Below are 14,233 nucleotides of genomic sequence, written 5' to 3'. Positions count from 1 at the left end.
AATGTTTCATTAGTCATGACCAGACGTGGGTTTTTGAATGTGATGACGAAACTATACAACAAGTTGGTGAATGAGGCTCTAAAAATGCGCCAAAATCGAAGAAAATAAAATTTACTACAGGTACTGAAGGCTATCCCAGTCGATGCTGATAACAAATGTAGATAAAATAGGATGCTTTTATTACCTGAGAAGTAAAATTTGAGGGCGGTAATAAAATATGTGTGTTAATAAAGGTGAAAATGTAGTTTTTTTTTTGTCAGTCCGGTTCAAATTTGACCAAATGCTATTGGCAAATATACATTGGTAAATTTTAGGGCCTAGAAAATATGTGTAAGTATACAACCTTCTTTCACAGCCAAAAACAGTTTTTTATTTTTTTTTTTACTATTTACATATTTATTACTATAACTTTCGATCATTAACGTTTTGCAACTAAATAATCATTTAATTTTACTTAATGCTGTGGTTATAAAAGTAGCAATGTTAATTTGACTGTGGTTTAATGTTAATAGCATTTCATAAAGTATTTTATGAAGTAGAGGACTTGAACCTGAAAATACACACGCTTTGGTTACACAGGAGGTTGGCCATGCACCATCAAAAGCGCTCCAAAACTTTCAGCTGGGACTTGTGACATTGATTGCAGGAAACATACAGACACATATGCATACATATATTCTGTATATACTTATGTACTAAATATATATACTCAAATATGTATATATGTATGTTGGAGTGCTAATGAGGCAGCCATATGCATCGATGACCTCTGTGAGCAATAACATTATGACTAACATTCATGTGTGCATACTTATATACTTTTGAAGCTGTCCGTTATTTTCCAATTGGATGGTTGGAAACGCCCCTTTTCTTCTAAAAAATAGCTCTTTATACAATTTAAAGTTTGCCTTACTTATTTTATTTTACTTTTCCCCTACATTTTAATTGAGATTTTTTAACTTTTGCATTAAAGTTTTTATTTCCAAAGAAATTGAACCTAATTCCTTAAGAGTTTGATATTCTGATAAAATAGTTGCCGCTTTATGTAAATAAAAAGTCGTAATCAATTATTCATATGGTACACCATGTCGGATGAGAAACACAAAATCTCTACTCTATTCCTAAAGTACACCATGCCGTATGAGTAACGCGAAGTCTGTACTCTGTTCATATGGAACACCATGTCGTATGAGTAACACTGAATCTGCACTCTATTCCTATACATAGTACGCCATGCCGTAAGATGATTACCTTGGAATTTTTACACTATTCCTATAGTACACCATGTCGTATGAGTTACACATAATCTGTAATTCACTTGTATGAATGCTTAGGTCATTTGCTATATGTATGTAACTTTAACTTTTAGGAAACTTTTAGGAAAATGTTTTTATGAAGAAAGCAATAAGATCATTTTTATATAGCGGAAAATTTTGTAATAGAATATTACTTTTTCAGAGCTGCAGATTTACTTGCGTAATGCAAAATATCAAAAAATTCCATTTTATCTAGATGGCAACAGGAATATGCGGTAAGCACGGTTTAATTGCAAATAAGAAGCTCATTTGCAAAAACAAGCATTCAACTTGGGAAATAACGCACGCCCTAAAGCACATACATATCTACATACACTACATACCTGCAAGTCCTTCAAAGTATTGAAATCATATGCTGTTAATGTGCACTTATTTCTGATTTATTGTATTTAATAGACACAATTGTTATGCAAGTATATATTCGTATGTTTCTTTGTATATATGTATGTGCGCGGGCGTATGCAAAAATTTTCCACTTTTTTGTGTGTGCATTTTGCCCGCTTTTTGTTATCTTTCTTTAACTCAACTGTGCCGTCACATGCCACTCTCAAATGTCAATGACTTTCGACAGAGCTGGCAACATTGGCGACGACATTGTGGCATGCCATATTCACATAAAGGCTTTAATGAAATTGTTAATTGCAAACTTTTGCTCCGAGGGCAGCTGCCAGCTGGCAGTCATCAGGCAGCAAGCAGCAAGCAACGAGCGGCAGTCAGCAGTTAAAAGGGTGAATGAACACATGCCGCTGGCAGGGCGCGAGGAACGGGTTAAAACAATATGTCTCTATATATGGATGAATGTATGTGGGTTGGTGCTGCTGCTCACATGTCTCATTGCACATTGGCAACTGTCAACTAGTGGTGAAGGCAGTGGCAAGATATGGTTGCTATGCCATCACCGCTCAATTATTTCAACACATTGAACCTGACTTGTGGGCGACCGCGCGCTACCCCGCCCCCGTCCAAGTGAGTGAGTGAGAGTGGACGTATTGGTGACAATATTAGCAGCAGCAACAATGATGGTGGCTCACTTTAATTGTGGCACACACACACATGCACATATTTATAGGGGTATATAAATATAGACATATGCTGAGCCACCCTGGAGACCATTAAATAGACAAGTATGCATTTAAAGCAAAAGTTGACCACAAAAGTTTGAATTGCATGCACATGTTGGCACACACACTCATACAAATGTGTGCTATCGTTCCTATTTTGTTTGTACTTGTTGTAGTTAGAACTATATACATCCGCAGCCACTTCCTTCTGGTTGTGCTGTTTCTTGTTTTTAGTTGTTTGCCTCATTGTTTGCCATTAAAAGTAGTTATTTGATAATGTTGACGATAAAGTCGCCGTTATCGTCGTCGTCGTCGCCGTCACTGGCTTGGCTTCTATGGTTATTTCTGGTCAATAGTTTTTATTTGTATGCGGTTGCTTTTTGTCTCATTCGTGGCATTGTGTCGGTACTCGAAGTGAAGTTGTTGGCTTCAATGTTATTGTTCTTGAAAGCGTTGCGAAAAGTTGTTTTTGTAAACAACAAACTAGCAAATGTTTACTTTGTGATTATGCCGTATGGTTACCAGGAGGGTTGTCATACAAGGAATTCCTTGCGTCAAATTGACTTGTTGATGACCGCCGGTTGATGGGTTCAATGTGCCATGAATTTGCATATTTTTGTGCTGAACTTTAATATCGACAACGAAGTTTTGAAAATTTTTGAACGGATAATGATAATTAGGCATTCCGAAAACGCAATCCCGAAAATTCGGTATTGAATAAATTTACATGAATTTGTAACAGAAACATGATTTTATCACTACACGCACAATTAGTCTTATTTCCGACATTTTGGAATCCCGAAATTGTGACCCCGAAAAATCGGTATTTATTGAATTCACATGAATTTATAACATAAACATGATTTTATCACTGCACATATAATTAGTTTTATTTCCGAATTTTCGGGATCCCGAAATCCCCATGCCGAAAAATTGGTATTTATTAAATTCGCAGGAGTTTGAATTAGAAACATGATTACATCACTGCACACAAAATTAGTTTTATTTCATATTTTACTATCAAGTCTTATTGACACGTTCATACTTTTTGGAGTAATAATGTGATTACATCTGCAGCACTAAGTATGCAACCCTTCTCCCAAAAAGAGAAATCAGGATTTGTAAATTTCTGCTGTGTTTCACATCGTTTATGGTATTTTAAAACTTTAAAATTGAATACTGAAATATCGGGATCCCGAAATCACAATCCCGAAAAATCGGTATTTATTAAGTTCATGTGAATTTATAACAGAAATGTTATTGCACACAGAATTAGGTTATGAATTTTTCAAAGCTTTAAAACTGATTACGATATTTCGGGATCCCGAGACCTCAGTTCCGAAATATAGGGGTTTATCCAAATTATATCCATACATTTTTAAAATAAACGTGATTTTAAATCACCATACACAATACACGTATGCCAGGTTTTATTAGCAAATCTTATATTTTTAGGTAACAATATGAATGCTTTTTGAGTACTGAGCTTTGAAACCCTGATCCAAAAAGAACAAATTTGAATTTACATTATGAGCAGAATTTCAATATCAATTATGACGTTTTCAAAATATAAAAACTGTTTCTGATATTTCTGGATCCCGATATTGCAATTCTAGTCCTGAAAAGTCGGAGAAGCGGTCAGTTATAGTCACTAGAAGTAAATTTGGGGTCGAAGACTATATCTTTAATTATGAGTTGAACTGAAGGATCGGGATACTAATAATTTTAGGGTCGGGTTGTAAATCAAGAATGTATGATAGCAGTCTTTTGAATAACAAAGGAGTTATTATATTTTATGTTGATAAACTCATCTCAGCTAACAAAAAGCCGGGATTGAATAATAATTATTAAAAGTTGAGTCAGATTAAAAATTACCGTCGAAGATTTGACTTGGGGAGCCAATTGAATATCAAGCGGTGTTATTTGAAGATATTAAAATATTTATGAATACCTAAAATTTAGGCTCCCGAAATTTAAATCCCGATATTAGAGTACATTAAAAAATTACTGTTGGTGATAAAATATTAGAATAATTACAAATGCCGAAGATTTCGGGATCCCGAAATTTAAATACCGAAAATTGGGTTCATTAAAAACTCTCTTGGTGACACAAAACCAATAAAATTTTAAGTGTTTGTAATACAATAAATGACCTGGTGTCTAAATAGGTGATGAAAGAAACAGCAGGGACGGCAATAGGGAAATGGCCTGTTAAAACCCCCACAACTAGAGAGAGCCTAGGAAAGAGATCACTAAATCTCTTGCGATCGATCTTGGGCCAAAAGATTTTTGCGACAGCCATGTACCGATGGTAGCCCACCGCGAGGCACAGCTATTTAGTAGTGGAACACAAGAGAATGCGGGAGCACTGACCCGCTCCGATTCTACTGATAGCGGTTCTATGTGACTTATCTTGCCAGCTCATCAGCTTTACAACTGCCGACGATCCACCGTGGCCTCGTACCCATAACGGTCTTATCACACAGAGACTTGATGTTATTGCTAACGAGGTTAGGCACTCCTAGACCAACCCTGAACGCACTTGTAATGAGCTGCAGCTTCGGCTTGGAAAACACTGCAATTGTGAGGAAGTCTGAAGCTGCAGTTGACAGAGAACTCCTGACAGTAATGCCCATAAGAAACATGGAAAATCAAGGGTAAACACTTAATACCTACGAGTTCTTCATAAATATCACAACAGTTTGAACTCGAGTTTATAGCAAACCATGGAACTATCATTTTTCGGGATATCGTTTTTGGAAGCTATATCTTCTGTAAGCGAGTTTTAATATTAAACCCTTTGCTAATATAGATACATATATATATAAAAGTTAATAATCCGTTTTCTTTTTGGCTTCCAAAATATTTTTTCTCAACATCTGCTATACGTCATGTCGTGTCCTTCAATGACCTCACAACGACCCATTATAACTTCTCTCACTATTTTCGCCTTCACAATCCCGTACGGCTTTATACATTAAATATTATGGTATTTTTGTTTTTGCGTTTACGTTTTCTACTTACGTAATTTTCAATCAAATCATTGCGATGTGGCACAAAGTAGTTGTGATCCTCCATGTCACGTCGCTTCTTCACACGTACGAAATGCTCCATCGGATTGAGATTGCGACGAGCACATGCGCTGGCCAAAAATTCCTCCACCGACATGGCGTCACGTAGATAAACCGTGGCATAAGCATTATCAGGCATGGCAACTTTGAAGGTTTTTTCCGGTTCGTCACGTGAATTCATCTGAAAGGCGAGCAAAAAAGAGAAACACGAAAAAAATCAGTGAAATATGAAAAAAATTCATATTTGTGAAAAATTGTACGAAAATCGTAGGAGAAACGGTAAGTACGAGAGCAGCTTATGTGCATATATGCTTAATAATACATATGCACACACTTACGTTATTACTTGGCTGCAGGAGTTGCTTTAAAGTTTCAGAAGTGTTCAATATAGAAATTAAAGTCGCAGGCGAATGTGAGGAGGTATGAGATGTAAAGGAAAATGAGGAAACTATTTACTTTGCCTTATAAATTTCATATTCTTCTGACCAAAATCGCTAAGTAAGTGCATGAAAATGTTTTAAAAATTTTCTGAATATTCTCTAAAGAATATTTGCAACAAATCAGCCGCATCTGCACTCCAATATAACTCTCCATTGATTTACTTGCATTTATAACTGAGTAAAGAGTGTTGTATAGATAGTAAGCTTTGTCTCAAAATATTCTTATTTGCAACATTTAAATACCACGTAAACTCGTTTAATACCTTTATTGATATGAGGCATGTCAGAATACATAAATAAAAATATTATATGGATAAAAAAAAATATTTAACAAAATTGTTAAAAAATATCGATAAAAATTCAACAAAGAGCCATGTCAACAAATTGATTTACTTTGTGATGAAATCAACATTCGGTGGGTCTTTCAGACTGCTGTGGGGGGCAGTATTGCCATTTTTAAAGTGAAAATTCGTCGCGTTCGTGCTCCATTTAGCCGTGGCAGGATTGTTGTTTTCAATCCATTTGCAACTACAAGCCAAATGCACGTGCGAACAGTGCTCCGGATGGCTGCCATAAATATTTGCATGCTTAAATGCAAATAAATATATACATTTTTATAAATATACATATATACACATACTTATAGAGAGACCCCTCAGGAATTTTTTAAAATCTTAGAATATAAAATAAAATATATATAATTATATATTTTATTCCAGTTTCCAACTTAAACACGGTTGCGGAATCATTGAATATGTTGCAGAAGTATTTCAGGAAGTCTATTCTATAACGAACAAACATATTTTGAGTGGCAGTGCTTGGAAACCGTCGTGTTGGCTTCAGATATATGGCAGAGGGTCACAACACCGCTTATAGCTCGATTAAACCTATTTTAGATAATGTTTTGTGCTAGGCTCGTCTCGATACAACTGAATCTTTTACAAAACGTTCATCGAATAGAGTTTGAAAAAGAAATGCCTCACAATGTAGCTGAGGACCCTATGGAACACTCATCACTCACATCATTTCTAGTGATGAGGAATGGAATCTATATGAGGATATGAAAGTGGCCTTAAAGCTGTATAACAATCAGCGAATTCCCACTTTTCGATAGGTGGCAACTCTTCCATGTCATATCGAAAAGTGAAGACATTTCTTAAGGCCTTTTTCATGTCATTTTCACCTTTCTCCTCCAAGTTATTTCGCAAAAGAAAGCTCGAGTTCACAGAGCAATTTTTTGTGAGATTCCAAAACTAATCTGGCTAAAATAGTGGATATGCGGAAACGGTGGCGCTTTGGAAACAAGCATTGAGTTTTTTTATAGATAATTGTATGAATTAAAAATTTCGTCTAATGTAACTATTTGGTACAACTCGCTTTTTCATTGAAATTCGCGAAAAACTAATTTGACTTTTGTTCTTGAGTACTTTTCAACCACACATATGGGCACTTTAGTCTTATTTTCTGTCTAATTTGACCGGACTACAAGTTCAATTATTCGTAGCCTGTGAATTGAACCTCTTAACTAAAAGTATTCTTTAAATTCCTTAATTTCAAAGCTTTCCAGTTCTTAGAGGGTATTTTAGGTATGTGCTTTTGGTTTGGCGGTAAACCAATGCTGTCAACTGAGTAAATAAATCAGATATGTTTATTTACATGCATATGTACACACATATATGTAAATACGCGCACAGTGACCATAAAGGTGTACAAATAATATATTTTTGGAAACGAATATTTTCTGGGTAAAAAGTAAACTCGTTTAGTGCTCGGAGCATTAGCCAAATGGCTGTTCAAAACTAAAAAAGTATGAAGTTCAAGTTTTTTTGGGAAATTTATAACTTAAATATATTTTGAAAAGTGATGCCATCCGCATTAAAATTTGATTCAAATAACAAAAAAATTTAAAATAAACAAATTATTTGAGAATGCGTATAAGGCTAACGAGGTTTAAGAAGGCTACCACTAAACATTATCTTAGTAGTACACAAATTTTTATCAAAATTCATTAGTTTCATAAAGTTTTATATTATTGTTATCAAATAACCTATTAAGGCTCAGTAAATGGAACATTTGTTGAAAAAGGTTGCCACCTATTTAAAATTTAATTGAAATAGTTAATGAAATGCATAAAATATTAGAAGATGTTGAGCCTCAGAAAGTGGGAAAATTTTGAAAAAAAGGTTGCCATCTGATTGTGGAAATATTTTTGAAAAAGATTGCCATCAGCTTAAAATTTTAATGAAAAGTATAAAATATTACAAAATTTTAGGCCTCAGAAAGTGGAAAAATTAGTAAATAAGATTGCCATATGTTTAAAATGTTAATTGAAAGTAGCCAATGAAATGTATTAATTATTACAAATTTTAGGTTTCAGAAAGTGAAAAAATTATTGAAAAATATTGCCATCTGAAAGTGGAAAAAATCAAAAAAAAGTTGCCACCTATAAAAAATTATAATTCAAAGTAACTTATGAAATTAATGAAATATTAAAAAATTGTATGCCTCATAAAGTGGAAAAAATTCTGAAAAATGTTACCAACTGAAAGTGGAAAAATTTTTAAAAAGGTTGCCACTTATTTAAAATTAGAATTGAAAGTGTCTAATGAAATGAATTAAATATTACAAAATTCGTATAAAATTAACATTATTGTTTTCAATATTTGCTATAAAATCGTTTGAAGAAATATATTACTAATTTAAACTTTAAACAATTTAATAAATAAAAGTTTTTTATAATAAAAATTAAACTAAAAAATATTTTTGAAGTAAATAGTGCACTAATACATATTTTAAATATTATGTTTAATACACAATAAAATCTTGAATACTTTTGCTACACACTGTACTGGGTAGTAGCTCCCATACGCTGAGTGTCCCTAAAAGTTCCGCAAATATTTTTATTTAATTTTATTTAAAAAATGTCGATATGCAAAAACACTTCACAGCATGTTAAAAGCCTGCAATTCAATGTAGCAGCAGCCTACAGCTTGAAACGTGAAATAATGTTTAATTAAATATTTATTGAAGGTGTTAAAGTTATACAATATCAAAGTGCCGAACAAGCACTAAACGAGCCGCGCGAAAAACGCTATTAAATGTGGCAAGTTTTTTAAACACGTTTGGCTTACAAAGCTTCCGTATATATACTTGTATGTGCATGTGTGCGTGACTGTATAAATTTATTTAAATAACGGTTTTTGCATTAATTTGTTACAAACGCGGCGTAAGTTGAAGTGAAAACTTCATAAACGCGGAAAAGTGCTCACGATGACGAGCGTTCAACTCGTTAGGCTGTTCAGTGCGAATGATTGTATTTAAGTTTCGAAGATATTTTTTTTTTAATTTTTGGTAAATTTGTATAGATTTTGAAAAAATTGTGGATATTTTTGCCATGGGACAAGGACCAGGTTTGATTACTTTTTAGTTTTAGAATTTCTTAGAAGGTTAAAATCAGTGAAACGCTCAAGAAAGTCGTATCTCGATTGGTCGGGGGATGTGTTAACAAAATACGATAGCAGTGCTTCGAAACACGTCTATGATAACTTGATAGGTGATGAATTGTAGATTTATGCGAATGAGTTAGAAAGTAAACATCAGTCAAGGCAGGCTGTCAAGTTCAGATAAACTGAATCCAAAAAAAAGATGTTCACGCAGGAAGCACTTCCAAGCAAATGGTTACCTGTTTCTTTAGAAACATTGGACAAGTTGCAATCATACCCTTAGAACAACGAAGAACAGTAAATTTTGAGTGGTATAAAACCATACAACAACAGTTGTCCTTGAAGAAATCATGAAAACCCACCCGCCGAAGACGGATCACTCTTCACCATGACAATTCTACTGAAACAACTGCATTTTTGAGCACTTAAAGCACCGGTTTGATGGATCGATCATCATATGGGCTTGACTTGTCACCGAATGACTTCTTTTTATTCCCATACTTAAAAAATAAACTAGGAGTTCAACATTTTTCGACACCTAAAGCGGCGGTTGAAGCGTTGTTTTGGAGATGCCTCAATTATAGTGGAAAAGAGCTTCGAGAATTGGTTCAAAAGCATGCAAAAGTGTACAGATTTTAATGGAGAATATCGCGAAAAGCAATAATGCGATTTTCGTGGATTATTAATTTTTGTTTTCGAATCCGAAAATATGAAAGGCAAGACTCGCATAAGTTGTTATACTTTTGAGCAAGCTTTTGAAAGCATCTCTGCCAAAACTAAGTATCTTGAGCGCGGAACTAGTATATGTTGGCTGTAAAATTTTAGAAAAGCTAGAGGAATAAGTATACTATATTTCTGACTAGAAAAAGGCTCCTCATAAATCAATCACAGCCAATAAACCAGTTTTAAACTATTGAAATTTTAACTCTGCGGGCTCACAATGCGAGAGATGGGAAAAGGAGAAGTCCAACCAAAAATTCAACTGCTGAGTTTATATAAGCAAAAAAATATGTATTATAAAAATTCAACAGTTCTCACTTCAATTGTTTCTTAACGATTTAAAAACTTGTGTAAAAACAAAGACCAAATCATAACAAATGTGTCATATCTTGCCAATTAATGTCATAATTAATACTGATTACCGTAATTATGGCTGCCAGTGAAAATTATAAAAACTCGAATGTGTAAACAGTGCAAACAATCATACATATTCATATTTTTATTTATTTTCTAGGCACATACATACTCGTACATTAAGTCATTAATAAATTACAGCTGCAATGCTTTGTTTTAATTACGCTTTTGCTTTATTAATTTTTTGCAACCGAATCCATCACTTCATTTTCAATTTTTTCGTAAATTTTTTAAATAACATAAATATTTTAGTAATTTTTTTCTCCAATTGTACTCGTTATTTAACTCCAACAATATAAATATAAGCTATTTGGTGCATTCAGCTTTTGTGTACGCTATCAAATGCCACACATAACGGTCACGCAAATTATAAAATATTAATTTGTGTAATTAAGCTGTATTTGGAGGCATTACAATGCAGGTGTACTATATACATATGTGTGTGTTTTATATTACCTATTAGCAGTTTTTTTTATATAGATGCACTTTTTTGGTATTTTATAGCAGAAAGAATATAAAAAAGACGCTTCAGATTTGATATGACTGAGTTATTAAAGTTAATTAAAATCTGCGCCATGACACCCGTGAGTGTTTTGTTGATTAATTACTTTGAATTATGGTAAAATAACAAGTCTTGAACAAAAACATAATTTTTTTTAATTATTGTGTCTAAAAAGTGCTTAAGCTTTATTAATTGTTTGTTATTAAATTTAGTAAAAAATTTTACGCAATAGCAAAATGTTTCACTTGAAAATTAAATTCGCTTGATTATTATTTGTATAGTGATCACTTAAGTACTTGGAGAAAGAGAAGGAGTTATTGATATTCATATTCAGTATTGTGATATGCAATATTTAAATGAAAACAAGAAACAACTTCAGCTACCAGAAAGCAAGAATACCCTTCACAGGTGCCTTTCTTACAACATGAAAGGGAATGAAAAGACCCTTGACTTGATTTTGAATGATCAGTTTGAATGACAGCTATATGCTATAGTAATCCTAACTGCAGATACCTTTCGAAGAAGAAAATATAAAGGGATGAATTTTTTGTAAAATGAACATATTTTTGAAGATAAATATTTATATGTATGTATATATTTTACTTCTTCCAATTCCAATCGTTGCCTTTGAAGCTAAGCTATGTCGAATTTCGTGAAAATATCTTGCCAAATAAAAAAGTTTTCCTGAAGATTTTTCCAAGAACATCATTTTGATTGGTCAACATGTATGGTAGCTATACTCGTACCTTATAGTAGTCCAATTTAAACAATATCTTCGGAGATTGTGCCATTATCATGAGCAATAATCTTTGCAAAATTTTGTGAAAACATCACATCAAATAAAATAGTTTTCCATACAAGAACTTTATTTGGAACGATTTTTTTGTATGACACCTATAAACTTTAGTGGTGCCATATCGGCGGTCCTATCAAAAAAGCTGCTTCTTGGGTAGATACGTATGTGTGTCAAATTTCAAGATGATATCTACGGGAACTGTATATATATAGACAGTGTGTATACCGACAATAAGACATACGTTGTCTCCGACGTTTCCTTCTGGGTGTTACAAATGCCTTGGTAAACTTAATATTCCCTGTTCAGGGTATAAAAAATAAAATAATAATAATTTACATAAAAATATTAAATTTTTACAAAACATTTATCTTAGAAAAAATCCAGCTTCGAGATTGTTTCACCAATTTTTTTCTTCTAGAATCGATATGATTATATATAAAACGTTTTGAAAGCTACGCTGAATGTTCTCTTGTGCACTTGTCCTGCATTGGCAAGACTACGCTGTAAGCTTCTGGGGTTCTTACTGTATAATACTATGAAGGAGGTATCGATAACGAGGTCACAGAATCTGTTAAAATTCCCGTCAAGCGCAGGCATCATTGTAGACCTAGCAATTGAACTCTATCTGATATCGCAAAGGACTAAAACTGGTCTATGGTGGCTTATTGGTCTACCAGATTAAGCTAACCTAACCTACCCTGCATGGATTTCATATTTTATGAGACATTTTGTAGATCAGAAATATTTTTATGAAAAAGTACAAGAAGGGAAGAATTATTTTTCCCGAGTTCATACCAAGTTCTTACACATTGGTAGTGATCAAGGGTTTTTGACCAACGAAAATTTTAACTTATAGGTTATGTAATTTAAGGCTCAGATTTGAACATCGATACTTTATAGGATTAGTGATCAAAACAAATAAAATTTTTTCCATTGTCATGGAGAATATTTTTGAGAAAATTAAACAATTTTCTATAACCAACTTCACATACCATACATATTATATTGTCTATTGGTGGTTTTATTTTGCGTTTTTTGAACGATTTTACCATAGAGGTATTTGAGGTTATGTGAAAAAAGTTTACATACAGCACATATTGTGCGTTTTATTGCCTATAATATTGCCATAAAACATTTGTCTATGGGACACGCAGTTTTGACGGAAGTCGAGATAAACTATAACTAAGCCTTCAAACTTTTTTTGCGCCCTCCCCTTCCTTTTCCTGACCTCAGAACGCCAATAAATTATCTTTTTGTCAAAGTTTGTTATTTTATGTTTCGTTTTCGATCGTTTTCAATTTACTATGAATTAATTTTTGTAAGGCTGGGGAATCGCATAAAGATTCTATCAAATATAACGAGATATCAGCAAAACTGTAAGAAAATGAGTTCGCTGATGATGATAAAAAGGAAGGCAGAAAATAATGTGAGCATATATAACAAACCAACCCTAGAGCATGTTATGAAATAAATGTAATTAAAGACAATAAATTGTAGAATAAAAAAAATGACTTCATTAACAAATTGCCCTCCGATACATACTCATACATTTTTCTACCTCTTAATCAAACTTTAAATTCCATGGTGGTCAAATATCGTTAAATAATTTATTACAAATAATAAAACTTTAACATGCAACCAATTAATAAAGCGAAACCTTTACCCTTTCTGCTTAAGAAACATTAATTTGAAGCACATGTAACTGCAGTAAGCATACAATTTAGAAATTCGTGGCACTTGAGTGAAGAATGTCTGTGGTTTTTTCGATAATTGTAAGGCGAATGAATTGCAAAGTTTACCCAACCCTCCTTAGTTTGTGGTATCATTTTATTAAGATTAATTACAAGCTATCGTATATTATTAATGCTTTGGCGCCTTAAAGCATGCTTATCAGGAAAAACATGCTCAACATGATATATAGTGGCTATATACATATATAAACAGCTATATATGTATGTATTATAGACAAATTGTTGTTTTTATTCTCAACTAATGACTTTTGCCCGCTTGGCATTTGATGAGGGATGGATACTCAGCTGACCGCTCATTATTATCGTGTTAAATAGATAGCATCGGTTTGTTGCTGTGCTTTCTTTGAAATTTCATGTTACTAATAGTAATGGTATTACTGCAACAAAATTAGTTGGGTGAAGGGGATATTTTTGAGAAAATGTATTGTTGCTATGTTTAATGACCAAAAACTCGAATTGAATGTAATATTAGGTTGTCAAATATCCCTTCGGTCCGAGCTCGACCCATTTTTGAAACGGATGGTGATTGGCGACGAAAAATAGATCACATACGATAATATCAAGCGAAAACGGTCGTGGTCGAAGGCCGGTGAATAGTCCCAAACAGTGGCCAAGCTGGAATTGAAGGGCAGGAAAGTTTTGCTGTGTATTTGGTGGGATTGGAAGGGAATCATCCACTATGAGCTGCTCCCATTTGGCCAGACGCTTAATTCTACCAT

General features: G+C 33.4%; 1 protein-coding gene across 6 annotated transcripts in view; it reads right to left on the bottom strand.

Annotated features, from left to right (window-relative positions):
• The window catches only part of LOC105233520 (protein still life, isoforms C/SIF type 2), a 326,314-nt gene that overhangs the window by 136,448 nt on the left and 175,633 nt on the right, over positions 1 to 14,233 (bottom strand). For all 6 annotated transcript variants that reach the window (XM_049457987.1, XM_049457988.1, XM_049457989.1 and 3 more), the window contains exon 8: positions 5,402 to 5,629. In XM_049457987.1, coding sequence (XP_049313944.1) covers positions 5,402 to 5,629 — 228 coding nt within the window. The remainder of the gene's footprint in view (positions 1 to 5,401; positions 5,630 to 14,233) is intronic.

Source organism: Bactrocera dorsalis, chromosome 5 (assembly GCF_023373825.1).
Source record: "Bactrocera dorsalis isolate Fly_Bdor chromosome 5, ASM2337382v1, whole genome shotgun sequence".
NCBI lineage: Eukaryota > Metazoa > Arthropoda > Insecta > Diptera > Tephritidae > Bactrocera > Bactrocera dorsalis.
This window is presented reverse-complemented; position numbering and strand designations above follow the sequence as displayed.